General features: G+C 42.0%; 1 protein-coding gene across 1 annotated transcript; it reads right to left on the bottom strand.

The window, feature by feature from the left end:
• Nucleotides 1–5,147: 5,147 nt before the first annotated feature.
• Nucleotides 5,148–8,994, bottom strand: MED10 (mediator complex subunit 10). Its single transcript, XM_039549895.1, has 4 exons — nucleotides 8,771–8,994; nucleotides 8,503–8,586; nucleotides 7,040–7,142; nucleotides 5,148–5,952 (listed from the first exon to the last, which is right to left on the bottom strand). Exons 1-4 carry the CDS (start codon nucleotides 8,890–8,892, stop codon nucleotides 5,857–5,859), a joined length of 405 nt encoding a protein of 134 aa, XP_039405829.1. The 5' UTR covers nucleotides 8,893–8,994; the 3' UTR covers nucleotides 5,148–5,856.
• Between the last annotated feature and the right edge of the window lie 7,887 nt (nucleotides 8,995–16,881).

The raw sequence follows: 16,881 nt of genomic DNA, 5'->3' as shown, positions 1-16,881 counted from the left end.
AATTAAATTAGTGATTCAAAACAAATGGAAGCAGAGACTTCTTCCCATAATGCAAATATGAACCATGGAACTCCTCACTGTGAGATTTTGTAGATGTTGCAGCTTAAAGGGGTTCAGAGGGTAGCCCAAAAAATTCATGGAGGAAAAATATTGAGACTTATTAAGCTCAAAGGTAATACACATCAAGGTGATGATGTCACAGAATCATAGAATTGTTAAGGTTGGAAAAGATCCTCAAGATCATTGATCCCAACCATTAACACAGCACTGCCAAGTTCACCACTAAACCACATCCCCAAGTGCCACATCTACAAGTCCTAAATCAGCGGAGACTGAGGGAGCATAGCCAGTCAGTCAGCTGTGTACTGCTACATTGCTCTGAGGCACAATTTTCTCTGCATGCAAATCCTCTCTTCACATGCCTATGATGTTTCCTTAGGCTGTTTGTGTTCCTCCAATAATGATAAAAGGTAACAGCAACAGCAATATTTCCATGGCAAGTTTTGTAACTGATTCTATGACAAATTTTGGAGCCAAAAAGATGAGAGGAAAAAACAGGTTTACTAATGACTTCCTTTCTTTCACTTTCACCATGATCTCCATGAGTTCCAGCATGTACTCCTAAGGGTTCTTTCCCCTCCACTCAATCTAAGTAGAGCATCATTGCTGAGCAGCAAGTTAGATTTTTCTTGGAATCTTAATGCTCTGCAACCATGAGTATTAACCTCTAGAGATGACAGAGGTTATGTGTACACAGAGCAACTTTAGGAAGACCATTTATATAAGAGCAGAAAGTCTGTCCAAGGAAACAGTGCATCTGTGAAGTTACGTGTCTTCGGCAGTGTGCTGCATAAGACGAGAAATTCCCAGGCTGGGTAAAAAGCAATGTCACATAATTTATGCCTAAGGTCTCTGAAAGAAGAAATGTTGTTGGGTTCTTTTAACATACCTCTCTTAAATAGGATTTGCTGTATCACTGAATCCATCTTTTGTTTTATTGAGTAGCAGATGCCTATTCAATTATTCATTTAAGTACTGTAACCTAATATGTGATAACCGGAAATTATATTAAATAGTCTTAGAGCGAGTGACATCTGCTGTTTGATTAGAGATCTATTCAAAGCCATTTTTATCTGCTGGAACTTCTTGGGCCTTACGCTTTGACCAAATCAGAGAATGTCTCAAAAAAGTATAGGTAAAATGTAATAACATAGCAGATATTAGTCTATTATTGAAAAGGTAGTAATACTTTGAAACAAATAATAAGCTTGAAGATGGAATTTCTCATATATTTAAATGAAAATCTTTAGCAGTGTGTTTCTAAGGCAACTAGGGGTAAAATATTTTCTCTACAAAAATGGCACCTACCAGTGATTTCAGAGACAATTATAAGCTTCTGTTTGTTTACTGACAAGGACAGAAAATTTCCATGATGGTACAGAAGTGGCTTGGTATATATCATTACATTTGTATAGACACAGGAATTCTGAATCCTGAGTAACATTCCAAACAAAAGTTTATGAACGTTAACAATTAACATGAAGAGTAAATGCTATTTTTTTGCTCCAGAAATTATATAAGTATGACCCAAGTAACTTATTAAATAACATGACACTAATCTGAATTATCTTTTCCCATATTATATATAAAAGTAGCTTTGTCTTCCTTTGAGGAGTATTTGGATGAATTTGTTTAATGTAATGACATTGCAAACAGCAAGCGAAGTAGACTTAGTTCAGGTCTCCAGGAATGGAAATTTTAAGTGCCATTCCTTAGCATATGAAGGGACTTTTCCGCCAGGAGAGGAGAAGGAATTGTTTTGGAATTTTTCATAGTGTGCAGAAAGATGTTTCTTTTTTACTGTCTGCATTACATCTTGTTGAGACTAAATACAATCCAGTTGTCAGTATGATATATGTCACAATACAGAAAATACAGATTCCTGATTAAAGAGCATTACAAGAGCTGTTACAGAAGTATCTTGTAATGTGTGCTCCTCCATTACTTTAATTAAGAAAATATACAGAAGGATCTCAAGCATATGGAAGTAATTGAAATACATGCAGCAAGCACAGTTTTCTCAGAGCAGGGCAGATATTTGTGTCACCTTGGCTCTCTGCTCTGCAGAGCTGGAAGGACATCTGGCACCTGCCCAGAAACGCTGCAGCTATTAATCATAGTAGAGTAAGAAATGACTTTGTGTTGAAACATGAGTATCCAGAAATATTCTTGGCAGGGATATTTCTCTATTATGAACTTGCTGTTAAGCTGTTTGGAACACTTCTTAACGCATTTTTTAAGTCTTTGTTTATAGAATTCACCTTTTAAATTTATTTAGTGAGGTTTCAGTAAAACTACATGTTCAGTGAGTAGTTTCTAACTCATCTAGTTAAAATCTCGAAGATCACTTAGGGCAAAAAGAAGTGGATTGCAGGGTTTATCTGCTCTATTTCTTCGATCAGAGGAGAGTCAGAGATGAGATTAGAGAGTACCTGGGGTAACTACTAGAATCACACAATGAGCACTTTCAATCACTTGGGAACTGCATTCATCGAAGAAAGCAATTTATAAAAACATCACAATATGAAATATTTGGGCAATCATCAACCCATTCCCACCACTTAGCAGTTCATCCAACTGAATTAGAAAGGTCAGTCACTGAAAACCAAACTGCTCTGCCTAGGATGACTTTTTTTGCCATCAAGAGAGTCTCTTCTGAGTGGTATGAGAGAAACAGATTGTCTCAGGCGCACTGGTGATTTATCTTACGCTGAGAATTGGCTAACAATGACAGTGCCTTGATCTGCATGAAAAAACAACCAAACAAGAGCTATAGGTTGGATAAACCAACAGCTGAGCAGCAGCAGCATCCAACTCCTGCAGCAGCTATGTCTGTCCCTGTCAGACTGCACAGCTCTGCATTACCTGTTCTTCACAAGGAGGTTTAAGCAAAAAAGGTTTCAAGGACAGGAGAAGGCTGGGCACCCAACTGCTTCTCCTTCCAGTAAAAAATGGGACAGAGAGGATGCAGAACCTCAACAGGTTGCAGCAAAATCCTTAGCACCTTCTTGATGCATTTGTTTCTCTGCCTGAGCAAAAGAATTTTACACTAACTTTCTTTATCCTAAATGGAGTATAGGAGCACATAGTCCATCTTAAGGAACTGTGTACTGAGCAGCATTATCTAGCATCTTCTCATCTCACAATGTATGTAATAAAGATAATTGTTAAAAAAATAATTACCTGTAATTACATATTCCCTATCATTTCCAAAATCTTCCTAAATCTTATTAGTCTTACTAAAAATTCAAGGATACACTTGAAACCTGAATGGTTTCATACTTTCCTTTGAGATAATTACAGGGCAACACAAATCTATTTTAGCAGCTTTGCTACCTGGCTGATGTTGTTTTAATGTTATCTTTAAATAAAATTCCATCTCGCCTCCAACCTTGCAATCCAGGTAAAAGAGTGGGAAAGAGGAAAGATCTAACAGTCTCCTTTACCAAATGCCTTAAAGGTTATCATCAAACAAAGTACACATTGGGATAATTCAGACATGGGCTCCTTTTCAGAGAACCAATTAACAAATGAGAAAAACTAGGCTGGATTTTTCTGTTCCATATGCAATTGGAAATGGAAGACACTATTGTTTCTAGCAATTCTCATTCTACATTATAAACTCATGCACACTCATTCTGGCCACCCTTTCTTCTCTGAAACAAACATAATTTATAAGAGTTACCTCTCTTCAATATTATGCTAAATATTGAATATTTTGCATGGTCAGCCCAGAAACAGTAAGTGAAGCAAGCATAGAATAATAGCATGTGTCAAAAAGTTGAAACTGAAGCTGAGCAGAACAGGAAATCTGATGATTTAACAGAGAGTATTTTCTGGTTTGGTTTCTTTTAATCTATTTTTATTCCTGGTGTATATATCCCCCACCCAAAAAGATGTTTTCTTACACAGGCTCCTCACAAACACAGGCTGCTGAAATCTCATGATGATGTGACCTAATGTTATTCCCTAATCCTCCATCTCCACTAACTATCCCAGTTGCCCCATTTACCACAACCACCTAGATACCAAGCGAAAGCATGCAATCCATGCTTTGGCCGGAAATCACCTTTGAGCTGGGGAAGCCTGGAACCTTCTTCTCATCAGCAGGTGTGCGTGTCAGTGTTATGGGGGTAGCCATCTGCACTGTGGCCAGCTTTGGGTACTTAATTTATTAACTAATGACAAAAAATTAATATCCTTACAGAGCAGGCATTTCACACATTTTCAGGGCCTCTGGGCTGTGGAGCTGCTTGTCCCCCCACAGCTCTCTAACTCCAGACTAATCCCAGGACAAAGGGTGATGGCTTCAAACTGGAAGTGGGCAGGTTTAGATGAGGTATTAGAAAGAAATTCTTCACTATGAGGGTGGTGAGACACTGGAATGGGTTGTCCTGAGAAGCTGTGGATGCCCATGTCTGAAAGTGTTGAAGGCCAGGTTGGAGAGAGCTTTGAGCAACTCCCCCATGGCAGGGGAGTTCAAACTAGATCTTTAAGGTCCCTTCCAATGCAAACCATTTGGTGATTCTATGAATCTATGAGATAAAAATAAGACTTCTTGGAAGCACCAGTTTTATTTAAGAGCCCTACTCCACCAAATCTGACACACAACTTGGTGTCAGGGCTAGGAGCCAGAATATTCCAGTATCCAGACCAGTATCTATAGGCCTCTTGCCTCCTAAATGTTCTCTCAGCTACCATTTAAATAGTCACCTGCCTGCTGTCAACAATTTTGCACTTAAGCTCCTCTTCCTACCACATTGCACACACACGAAACATACTCTTTACCTTCTTTACTTGTGTCCTATATACAACCCACTTGACAGCCACAGGCCTTGCTCCAACAGCTCCTAGGGACCCTGGGGGAATCCAGGCCAAGCCAAACACAAACACGGAGAACCTTTTCCTTGTCACTCTTCTCTTGCAAGTTCGTACAGTAAAATTCTGAAGGTAAACGTGATTAGAGGTGGAAAAATTATAAGAAAAAGGAAGTGGGCAGGGCAGGGTAATATCAGGCAGCAATTAGATTAACTTAAGACTACCAGGTCACACTCCAAAGAGAAGCATACAAAAGAAAAACATCAGGATTTAGATTTTTTTCAAATTTTTATTCAACAATCTGCTTGCAGGAAATGCATAAACAAAAGCTTACATTAAATACTGTACAAAATATTAAAGTTGTTGACGAGCTAGTCCCCAGGTATGCTCACTTTTTATATCCTCAGCCATCTGCACTGCAGCTCCCAGAACAAGATCTGAAGGTTTTCCTGGCTGCAACTAATTATGACACATGAGAACTGCAGCCCTTGACAGGCTCCTGCTCGGTAGAATTTGACAAGACAAAAGCAGTCAATTGTTCGTACTGCAGTAAAAAAACCCTGAAGTTTACAAATGAAAAATAATCAAGTGTAATAAATGCATTTCTCTCAAAAACAGATGAGCCCACAGTCCTGAGGCACACTTATCAGAAGACAAAAAACCATGTTTTTCTGCTATGGAAATGCACTTTGTGGTGCTCTGTATTGATGACCTGTAGGCAATTACATCTCTCAAACCCTTTGGGAAAGAAAAGCAGATTACCATAGGAAGTTTCAATCACAATCACTGAGTAGAAGCCTTCAGAAAGATTCAGTAGCTTCAGACCAGAACCATGAACAACCATCAAGCTCCTTTACAGCCACCACTGCCATTTTTAGTACAGTTGTTAGGAGGGCCTGGATTCCCTCTCTCTCCAATCGATGTTTTTATAAGGTGGTGTCAGTTTATGAGACATTTTTAGAGCTATCAAAGGCCAACTTAAGGAGGAGGATCTTCTCCTCGAATAGCTTTGTACTTTGCCATATCTTCTGGGAACACCTTTGTCAGTTCTTGAATTAACAGGCTTTTAAATTTCTGGAAAGAAAACAAAAATGTATATATATCATCTGAACAATTTATTTAGATTTCATCAAGCAATGTTACCCAATGAACAGAAATGTTTGTACCCAACACACCTCTCAATGACCTAAGAGAATGGTACCCAAAAACCCCCCAAAGCCACACAAACACAGGAAGTTATGTTTACAAAATCCACTGAAAATGCCCAAATGAAATCCAATAGGAATGCACCAGGCAAACTAAAATGTCCTTGAATTCCCAGAAATTCCCTTGCATTTTCTCCTAAGAAATACAGATAAGTTGGACCTCTCTTGTAAACTCTGGTGCACCAATATCTGCCTGACCTTATTAAGGAAAGCTGATTAAGGACCTGTCCTCTTGATATGATATGGAATCCACTCCACCTTCAAAAAGCAACTCACACCTGCCTTAGAAGTGCATCATTTCACAAGCACAGAGAAAAGGAAGAGAAGCTTAGGGCTTATCTCCATATGTCTACATTGTGCAGTACAACTTGTCATCCTCCACACTAAGCCCAGCCAAAGAACATTCTCAAAACTCATTAAACTTCCTTTTCTGACTGTTTTTTCTGCAGTAGCTCCAGCAGCTAAACAGTATCACAGAATGCTTAGATTCATACTGAGTACAGGTTTAGAAAACCGTAAACACTGGCACGCATTCACTAGTTTTAGAAAGATTAACAGATGATTATAGAACACATTTGACATTTTAACCCCCTAATACCCATTCAAGACTGGAAAAATACCCCTTTCGTTTTGCTTATTTCTAAGTTTGCACACAGCAGAATTACACACCTGTAAAAAAACCAAATAAAATATCTCTACTGCTACATACAACTTTAACCAATACAAAATCACAGTGAAACCTGCATCCCCAACTGTGGGATGAACTACAGGTTTCCTTTCCTGAACAGGCTATATCAGCATCAATTAAGATACAGGGGAGCAGGGCAATTTCTAAGACAAATCACATAATAACAGAAATTAATAACTGCACAAGTGAAAAATGCCCCCATATTTACAGAAAAGTAAAAATTTATCAAATACATTATTGCATTATACTTCCATTAATTCTGGTTTACCTTCATAGTGTCAATTTTTCCTTTTACTTGCTCATTTTTAGCCAAAGCTCGCTCCAGACACTCTTTGGTGTAAAGCTGAGGGTTGCGGCCTTGATCTATGTATCTGAAAGTAGAAAAGACTCTACTAAACTATCATGTTCCTACTAGCATGCTCTCCAAGGTACAGAATTATTCACCTTGCTGTCTTTTTCTTTCTACTATTATCTGAAATGTGCATTTTAAAAACCACCACAGTTAAACTCAGCCATTTCCAAAAGACAGCTGAAGGACGAGGCCATGGCTAGCAAACCTCTGTTTCCAGAAAGACTGGAGAGCCTTGAAGGAAGTATTAAAAGCACACACACACACAAAAAAATATATCTACCAGCTCCTCAAAGGCAACAAGCACAGATGATCAAAGGAAGATGGTCATTTTCCAAGCAACTGAAAGGGCACTAACCAGGAAGTGGCCTAGTTAGGACATGGTGAGCATTAAGCACACAGGAATAGGGCACCCAGCAAATCAAGGATGAGGAGGAGCTGCACACATCACAGTAAAGAGTGAAAAGTAACACTACTGCATCAGCAAGCCTATGTGTATTTTTGCTTTGCAATACAAGTCCTGGCAAAGGGAAACTCCCTTGATGAATAAGGAAAAGAGAACATTTCAGACAATCACCATAAATTCGCAACTGGAGTAAAAGCCCAACTGGAAAAGGCCCTGTACAGCCAGTAACACGCTGGAGTACAGCAGACCAGTAACATGTGGACTTACAAGAAACACTAGTAAACTAAATTGTCAGCTATACCACAAAAGCTCTCTACTACAGCTCTTCCTCTATGTTCATTTTTCTTTTAATGGTCTAATTCTCTGCCAACAGACTGCCACTCCTGAAGCTAAATACCTGAGTACTGGCTTACTTTACTTTCACATCCTGATCCTAATCTGTGTGCAAGTTTACTTCCAAAATGAAAGCTTACTTACTAAATTAGTGTCCCTGCCCATGGCAGGGGTGTTAGAACCAGATATTGCTGAAGGTGTCTTCCAACCCAACCCATTCTGTGATGCTATAAAATGACTAAATTTGGCAGAATTCGTGTTACTGCCTATGTATTTAGAAGTAAAAAAAAAAAAAAAATCTGAAAGGCCAAGTTGGACTGAGCTCTGAGCAACTTATCTAGTAGGCAGCATCCCTGCCTACGGTGGGGGGTTGGAATCAGATGGATTTTAAGGTCCGTTCCAACTCAAACCATCCAGTGGTTCTATGAAAACAGGTGTATAATTTATCACTTCTCCCACCTTTCTGCCTTCTCACAGGCAGGAGGTACTTATGACCTCCTGCCTGCTCACGTTCTCATGAGACATTTAGAAGGACCAGGTTTAAGAGACAAACAGCCCTCAGCCAAAATACCCACGCTGCGAAGCCAGGCTACCTCGAGTCACCGACTGCAGCATCTCCCCTTCCAGGCACACAAGGACTTACTCAAAAACTTCCAAGGGCACGCTGATATCGTGAAGCTGCTGCCGGCATTTGTCGATATCCTGCAAGCCCGTCACCATGAAATTCCTGTTGGGAAGAAAAACGGGTCGGGTTTAGCCGATTCAGGAGTCGCTGCGCTGCCCCCGACGGCAGGTGCGAGGCCAGCGACACCCAGGGACAGGGAGAGAGAGACCTGAGGCACCACCCTGGGGCCTGCGGGGGGAAGGGAAAGGCCCCGCAGCCCGGCCCGCCCCCGACAACGGCCCCTCACAATTTCTGATTGAGCCCCGTCTGGCTGCTGGGCTGGAAGTCGCTAACGATGATGCCGAGCTGCCGGATGTTCTCCACGAACTTCTCCAGGTGCTCCTCCAGGGAGTCGAACTTCTCCGCCATCGCCGCCACCGCCTTCCCGGCCCCGCGCCACTTCCGGCTGCGGGCGCCTGCGCGGGAGGGCGCGGTGGCCACGCCCCCTCCGGGCCAAGCTGGGCAAAGCCGGGCCCCCTCCGGGCCAAGCCGCGCCCCCTCCGGGCCAAGCCGCGCCCCCTCCGGGCCAGCCGGGCCCCCCTCCGGGCCAAGCCGCGCCCCCTCCGGGCCAAGCCGGGCCCCCCTCCGGGCCAAGCCGGGCCCCCCTCCGGGCCAGCCGCGCCCCCTCCGGGCCAAGCCGCGCCCCCTCCGGGCCAAGCCGGGCCCCCTCCGGGCCAAGCCGCGCCCCCTCCGGGCCAAGCCGCGCCCCCTCCGGGCCAAGCCGGGCCCCTCTCCGGGCCAAGCCGCGCCCCCTCCGGGCCAGCGCGCCCCTCCGGGCCAAGCCGCGCCCCCTCCGGGCCAAGCCGGGCCCCCCTCCGGGCCAAGCCGGGCCCCCTCCTCCCGCCTCGGGCGGCGCTCTCCCGGATCCCGCCGCCGGCGCGTGAGGGGGAACCGGGACAGCCCCGGTTCTGGAACCACCCCCCCACACACACTGTGCGTCTGCCAACTCTGAGCGGTATTCGGGCCTATGCAAGAAACAGGTGCGGTGACGGGCAGAGGTTCTGCTTCATAGCCAAGCCCACATTGGAATCATCCAGTGGAATCGTGGGAGAATGGCAAAACGTAGAAACACAGAATTGCAGAGCGGTTTGGGATGGAAGGGATCACCTAGTTCCAACCCCCTGCCATAGGCAGAGAAACCTCCCACTAGACCAGGTGGCACGAAGTCCCATACAGCCCTGGCCTTGAACACTTCCAGAGATGGGACATCCACAGCTTCTCTGGGCAGCCTGTTCCGGTGCCTCACACTCTCACAGTGAAGAATTTCTTCCTAATACCCAATCTAAACCCACCCTCTCAGCTTGAACCCATTACTTCTTGTCCTATCATGAATTAGTCTATATTAAATAATCCAGCTATGATTCATCCCTGTGGAGAGGTTATCTGACATGCTTAAACCCCCATGACACATCACAATAACTTTTACAAATAGCTTTGTTTCCAGTATGTGTGTTTTGGGTTGAATCTCAGCAGATCAGTCCAGTAATGTCAGAAAATAACTCATCCAGCTCTGGGGTCCCCAGCACAGGAAGGACATCAACTTTTGGAGAGAGTTCAGAGGAGGCCACCAAGTGGATCAGAGGGATGGAGCACCGCTTCTGTGAGGAAAGGCTGAGAGAATTGGGATTGTTCAGCCCGGAAAAGAGAAGGGGTGACCTAATTACAGCCTTCCACTACTTGATGGGAGTTTACAAAAAAGATGGAGAGGGACTTTTTACAAGAGCATGTAGTGGCAGGACAAGGGGGAGTGGCTTCAAACTGAAAGAGAGTAGGGTTACATTAGATACTAGAAATAAATCCTTCACTGTGAGGGTGGTGAGACACTGGAACAGGTTTCCCAGAGAAGCTGTGGATGCCTCATCCCTGGAAGTGTTCAAGGCCAGGCTGGATGGGGCTCTGAGCAACCTGGTCCAGCAGAAGGTGTCCCTGCCCATGACAGGGGGTTGGAACTGGATGATACCTTCCAAAATCCCAAACTGGGATTTAATGTATTTTACGCATTTTGTAGCTATAACTTGTGGCGATTTCTGCTCCACCATGAGGACCATCAAAATCTGCAATTCTTAATTTCTTGGATGTATTGGGGGTTTCTTTCATTTTTGACAGCATGACAGCAACACCATCAGATGGTCAGTTTCTGTTCTGGGTTACCATGCTAGATCGATCAGTAGAAGAAAGTTGGGTCTTTGGAAAATATAAAGCACTATTTGGGAGCTCATAGGTTTAAGTATGCTAACCTAAAATTAAAAAGCATATGGCTGTAAAGAGCACAGAATATGAAGGAAAATATAGTACTGTGAAAATGTGAAATTAAAAACCAATCCTGGGATGCCGAAAACAATTTATCAGTTCTAGGCCTTGACAAGTATTGTCATCCTACAATAAAATAGTCCCACCGTCTACTGATCAGCAGTTGCTGAGTATCCTGTTTCTCTGTTTGGCAGAATGTTGTCTGGACAGCAGAAGTCCCAGGATTGTGGGATTTTAAGACAAGTACTTCGCACATGAGAGATCTTGGTCTGAGGAAAATAATAACTTTTTCTAATATCTGGAAGGAAGCATGTACAATAGGGTGCACTTACCAAGTTAGAGCTGAACATGAGGAACAGGGGGTCAAGTTTTGAAAGAACAGTGTAAATACAAATGATTGTGTCAGGCATGGCTCTGCAGGCACAAGAGGCTGGGATTCAAACAGGAGAGTTGCTTTACATCCCTCTTTGCACTTGGGCAAACACATCCAGTGGAAGTACGGAGCAGAACCACTTGCTTTCAGTTCAGGAACAAACAAGGGCTTTGAGGTGCTGTTAGAACTTCCTCTCCTTCCTCTTAGTGTGAAAGCCTTTGGTTCTTGGAACTGAGCAAATATGACTTCTAGCTTGCTTGGGATAAATCCTATAGATGCCCATTATCACATCTGACTCAGGGAACATATTCAACAGAAGAAAATAATGGAAGTTTAACATCAAATATAGAGATATCCAGCTCATTTTAAATCTATATTTTCTAGCCTGGTTAGGCTAGATTAATTAATTAATTTTGTTAGATAAATGTATACAGTGCTTTTAAGTTTAAAACTTGCTGTAAATATATTACCAGTTGTTAAATTTTTCTCATGATCACCAGCTTGGGCATCATTTTCATGTTCAGGGGTAAAAAGTAAAAATGAAAAACTTGTGTTCCAATGAAAGAGAAAGAAAGAGAGAGAAAGAGAAAGAAAGAAAGTCAGTCTGACAAATAACTGAATTGTTCAATAGGTACATAGATACAGAAAGATTTTAAAAGAAAATGTCATGGCTCATGACATAAGTAACCATATTGCACTCATACCCTCATTTTCATACAGGGAGTGAGCAATTACAGACTTGTAAGCTGGACATCTGCACTGGCAGTTAAATAGGGTTTGTAATAAAGGATAGAATGAGGAGCCATATGGATCAATATGACCCATTTGGGAAGAGTAGCACAGATTAAATGAAAGAAAATCCTGTTTTGCAACCCCCTAATGAGTTTTTCAGGGGGTCAGCAAGCATGTAGATAAAAGTGATCTAAATGATACAATCTACTCGATTTGCCATCAGCTCTTAGTGAAATCCTTAAACAAAATCTTTTAAGGAAGTAAAGCAATGGAATAAGGGGAGAAATCCTAAACTAAATAAAGAACTGAATTCCAGATAGGAAATGCAGGACAGGGGCAAGCATTTAATTCTTGCAAAGGGAGAATTGATCCCAGAAGAGTTCAACAGGGAACTAGGCTGAAAATTGTGCCATTTACTATGTTCATAGATGACCCAGAAAAGAGATCAGATGGCACAATGAGAAAATTTGCTTATGAGAAAGTTATTTGGCAGGCTAAAGATGAATGCAGTTTGTAGGAAACTGTAGAAGGACCTGAAAAGACCTTAAGATGGATCAGGTAAAGCAATGCACATCGCAAGTAAAAACCCCCTAGTTTCACATGAAGACTCGTGGCCTCTTGACCATTGCCATACAGGGGCAAGACCTGAGGATCAGAATAGAAAGTTCTTTGAAAACATCAGCTCAGCACTCAGCAGTGATCAGAAGTCGTGTGGAGAGTTAGGAATTGTCAGGAAAGGAATGTGAGAACAAAGCAGAAAATTTCATTGTGCTACTGCAGTAATCCATGGTTTGCCCCAGCCTTGAATACTGTGTGCAGTTCTCATTCCCTGGAGCAGACCTGGAAAGGAGTCAGAGCAGGGCTGCCAAAATGGCTGGTAGAGATGAAGTGGCTTCTGTAAGAGGAAAACATGAACAGACAGGGACTCTTCAGCTTGAGAGAGAGCCCATTAATGAACTTATGGCTAATACTTCACTGTATTTACAAAGCCATGAATGGTCTGGAGCCTAGATTGTCTTTCAGCACAAAAACTAGGGGCCATCAAAGCAAAGCCAAGAAGCGACAACTTCAAAACATGCAAAAAGCAGTGGTTTTTGTCATACAAAGTTCATAAGCCCTCCTGTGGGAGTATTTGCCAATGGATGTTATGGACAGGAAAAGCTTAGCTGTGTTCAAGGGAAAATGGAACGAATGCTTGGTAGACAGTCATGGAGACGTAGGTAAACCACACCTGGCTCAGGAAATCCCATGAACTGAAGGTAGCCTGAGGCCAGGAGGGTAGTCAGGAGAGGTCTCGTAGATTATTTTCTTGGTTTTGCTCTTCAGCATTTACTTCTGGCTAGTGCTGAGCACCAGATACCAACCCAGATGGAGCCTTCATCTGAATCTGGGGGATTACTGCTATAATGTCCTCCCTGGTTGGAATGTCAAATGATGACCTGTGCTGAGAAGGATGCAGACAGATTGCATAATGGTTTCTTACCAAGCAGAGCATAAAAAGATTGATTTGAGACTGTTCATACAGCCTTCAGGTCTGGAAAAAGCTCAGCTCGCTGTTTCCTTATTTAGTGGTACATATACTCCAGATAAATGACTTGTCCAATATAATATGACACAACGTGGTGTTTAAGATTCATTATTGAACGTGCTGTGACAGCTTCTCATGAATACAAAAAATAACAAATAATTTATCTGTTTGTCCATCTCCACAACTATGACTCTCCTCCTAGCTCCTGTTTTCTGCTACTGGCCAGTAAAGTGGAGGAAAATGAATAAAGAAAGTAAAACACATTCAGTGGCACATGTTTTCTCTCCTGTCTTTCTCGCTTTTCTTCTGCATGATTAAATCATTCCTTCCTCATTCTGCAGACCAAGAAATGGAGGTTGAAATTTCAGATCATTAACTGGGAGCATCACCTGCCTAAGAATTCCATTCTGCAAGTCATCTACCCTTCATTGTTTTAATTAAAACAGGTAATAAGCAGAAGAGAAGCAGGGGAGATAGATGTGAACAGCACAGAGGATACCATTCACCTGCTGATGGTAATTTTGTTTAGGATGTTTTTCAACTGACTCAGAAGCATGTGGTACTGTCACATTTTGCTGCATTAAAATAATGTGATACAATAAAATAAACAATTCTTAAATATCAATTATGCAGCTGAATAAGAGCTGTAATTATAATTTCCATACAGATTTTGTGTTTAGTAATGTGCTCATTAATGACTTGAAACAATACACGTCTTACCACAAATTAGCAGGATGATGCATTTATGCATCATGGCTGGATCTCAGTCTTACTGAGATCACCTAAATTTATTTATCTAAGAAGCAGCAGGATCAGGATTTTGTTCATAGGATAATTTTGTGGTCTTCCAAGGCCTGTAGATCTGGGAATGTTCTGGGACCTGATCCAAAGATAACTGAGACCCATGAGGTTCTTTCTATTGATGGTAAAGGACATTGGATGACAGTCTGTTCTCACAACACTGTCTCCAAGGAGGTCAGCCAAGACACAGCAAAGGACTGACATATATGTTTCAGGACAGAAATATTATTATCATAGTGTAGTGATAACTCATCTAGATCTGCAATACTGAAACCTTTTATTTCATAGTACCTTTAATATTCCATAAAGAATTAATTCTTAATTTTGTTTTTCAAAACTGTGCTGAGAAATCAGTGGAATTATCTGGGGTTTTCCCTTGGAATATTAAACTTATTCATCAGACTCAGTTTATGTTACATCCGTATTGCTGCCATATGTCATTTAAAGCAAAATTAAGGTCCTCTCTTCTGAAATGCAGAGTTGCTTTCAACAGTTACCAAGTAGCCTTTTTTTACCACAGGTGTGAGAAATACATATATATATGTATATATAATCATACTCCTAGAAAAATGCTCTTCTGATTATGCAATACTAACAAGTAAGGTTGATTTGCCTATTACTGCTTTTTATTTTCTCCCCTGTACCTCAGAATAAGCAGCACCCTGTATTTAAAACTGATACTTTTTTCATTACCAAAGATGCAGGAAAGAAGGTATAGGAATATCCTGGGCAGTGAGAATTTCTAAGACACCCAGACCACATGTGTGCTAGCAAATGAAAAAGACCTAGGACCATTTTCCAGTACTGAGTCCAGCTGGCATGGAGCAGCCCTTAGTTGTATTCCAAATCCTGAAATGTACCTGAAAGCAGTTCTGGGAGAATATGGGTGGTCCAGATGAAAAAGCTGTGTATGTACCTCTGTCACTGTTATACAGTGTGGGTGCCTGTGCTCCTGTGTTTGTGTCCTTCCTTGTCACTTCTCATTTTTCTAAGGTAGATCTGTTAGTCACAGTGTACAAGAAAAAGGAAGTAATGGCCACATGGGTTCAAACCAAGGGACAAATCAGAAAATCAGAAAAATTACTGAGCATTCAGGGTTATGCCCCTGAAAAGTTTGGATCAGCAAACTGAGCAGAGCCATGGTCACAGCTGGTATGGAGCTACTGGCAGCACCAACTTGGGGATGGAGTATCATAGAAGGATAGAATATAAAAGCATAGAATGGTTTGGAAGGGACCTTAAAGATCATCTAGTTCCGGCTTCCCTTCCATGGGCATGACACCTTTCAGCAGACCAGCTTTATCAAAGCCCCATCCAACCTGGCCTTGAACACTTCAGGGATGGGGCACCCACAGCTTCTCTGAGCAACCTGTTCCAGTGTCTCACCACCCTCACAGTGAAGAATTTCTTCCTAACATCTAATCTAAATCTCTCCTCTTTAGTTTAAAACCATTTCCCCTTGTACCTCTCACTATCTGTCTGGGTAAAAAAGTTGCTCTCCCTCTTTTTTATAGTCCTGGGCCTTATGGGGATGTCCTGTAGTAGAGGCTGGAATCAGTGAACACTACAGGGTTCAGCCTGATCAGTACAAAGTGTCTCATGTTCACAGAAGTGCCCACAAGCTGCCTCCAGTTCAAACTGGGACTACCAGTTCTTCCAAGCTATTTCTGAACTGCACAGGTTTAAACCACTAATGGTGTATGAATATGTGGGCAATGGTAGGCTCTGGGGGAATTCAGAACGTGGTGAGGGAAAAGGCTTGAATATATGGCTCCTCCAGTCCATCCTGTCACGTGGACTCTTTGGACACAGTCCTAGCCAGTTGGTTCTCCAGTATACTTTATCATGTCAGTAGGAGTTCCTTCCTGAAAGGCACTAGGAGACAGGCAGGCAGTGCACTAAAGTCTCTCTTTCTACTATTATTTGGGAGGGGCGTTCAAGTGACTCTTCAGTTTTAAACTCATTCTTCACACTCTTGCATGTTGATAGCCCACGGTCTCCACAATCTGCCTGCATCACTGTGAGAAATACTTCACTGTTCATGCCCAGCATCCAGTCTTCAAATAGGTTTTATTTACAGAAGTCACCTGAGGAAGACTAATTTATATCTATTGATTCTTTTCACACCTCTGTCTAACTGATGAAGAACTGCTTTATTGCCCAGTTAGTTTAGATACAGATAGTATACATGTCTATTCTGTGCTTTAATCAAATAATTGAATCATCTCTCAGACTTCTATGTGGTTAATTAAACACACTGAATTCTTTACACCTTTTTAATGAATTCCAGCTTTTTCAGTGTTTCTATTTTTTTCAGTATCAGCAGAAAAGGGAAGGTGACCTGCACATTGCAATCTAGCATTGGTCCCTGTTTTGTGCTTCTTCTGTATCCCTTCCTATTTATGCACTGCAGGGCTGCAAAATTCCTCTGTGCCACAAGATTCCTCTATGCCACCAGATTGTGATGATCTGGTACATAGTGACCCCTAATTTCCATTAATGTTTCCTTTTACAGGGAATATGGTCTGCAGTTACATAAACTTGCATGATTTGCTCCTAGTAAGATGACTTCACAATTTTTTTTTATTAAAACACATTTATTTCACAAACACAGCTATTCAATTCAGTCTGTCTCCACACTATTTATCACTTTGCTGGCCTTTCTTTTCGCTCT

The sequence above is a fragment of the Corvus cornix genome, chromosome 2 (assembly GCF_000738735.6).
Source record: "Corvus cornix cornix isolate S_Up_H32 chromosome 2, ASM73873v5, whole genome shotgun sequence".
In the NCBI taxonomy this organism is placed as follows: Eukaryota; Metazoa; Chordata; class Aves; order Passeriformes; family Corvidae; genus Corvus; species Corvus cornix.
This window is presented reverse-complemented; position numbering and strand designations above follow the sequence as displayed.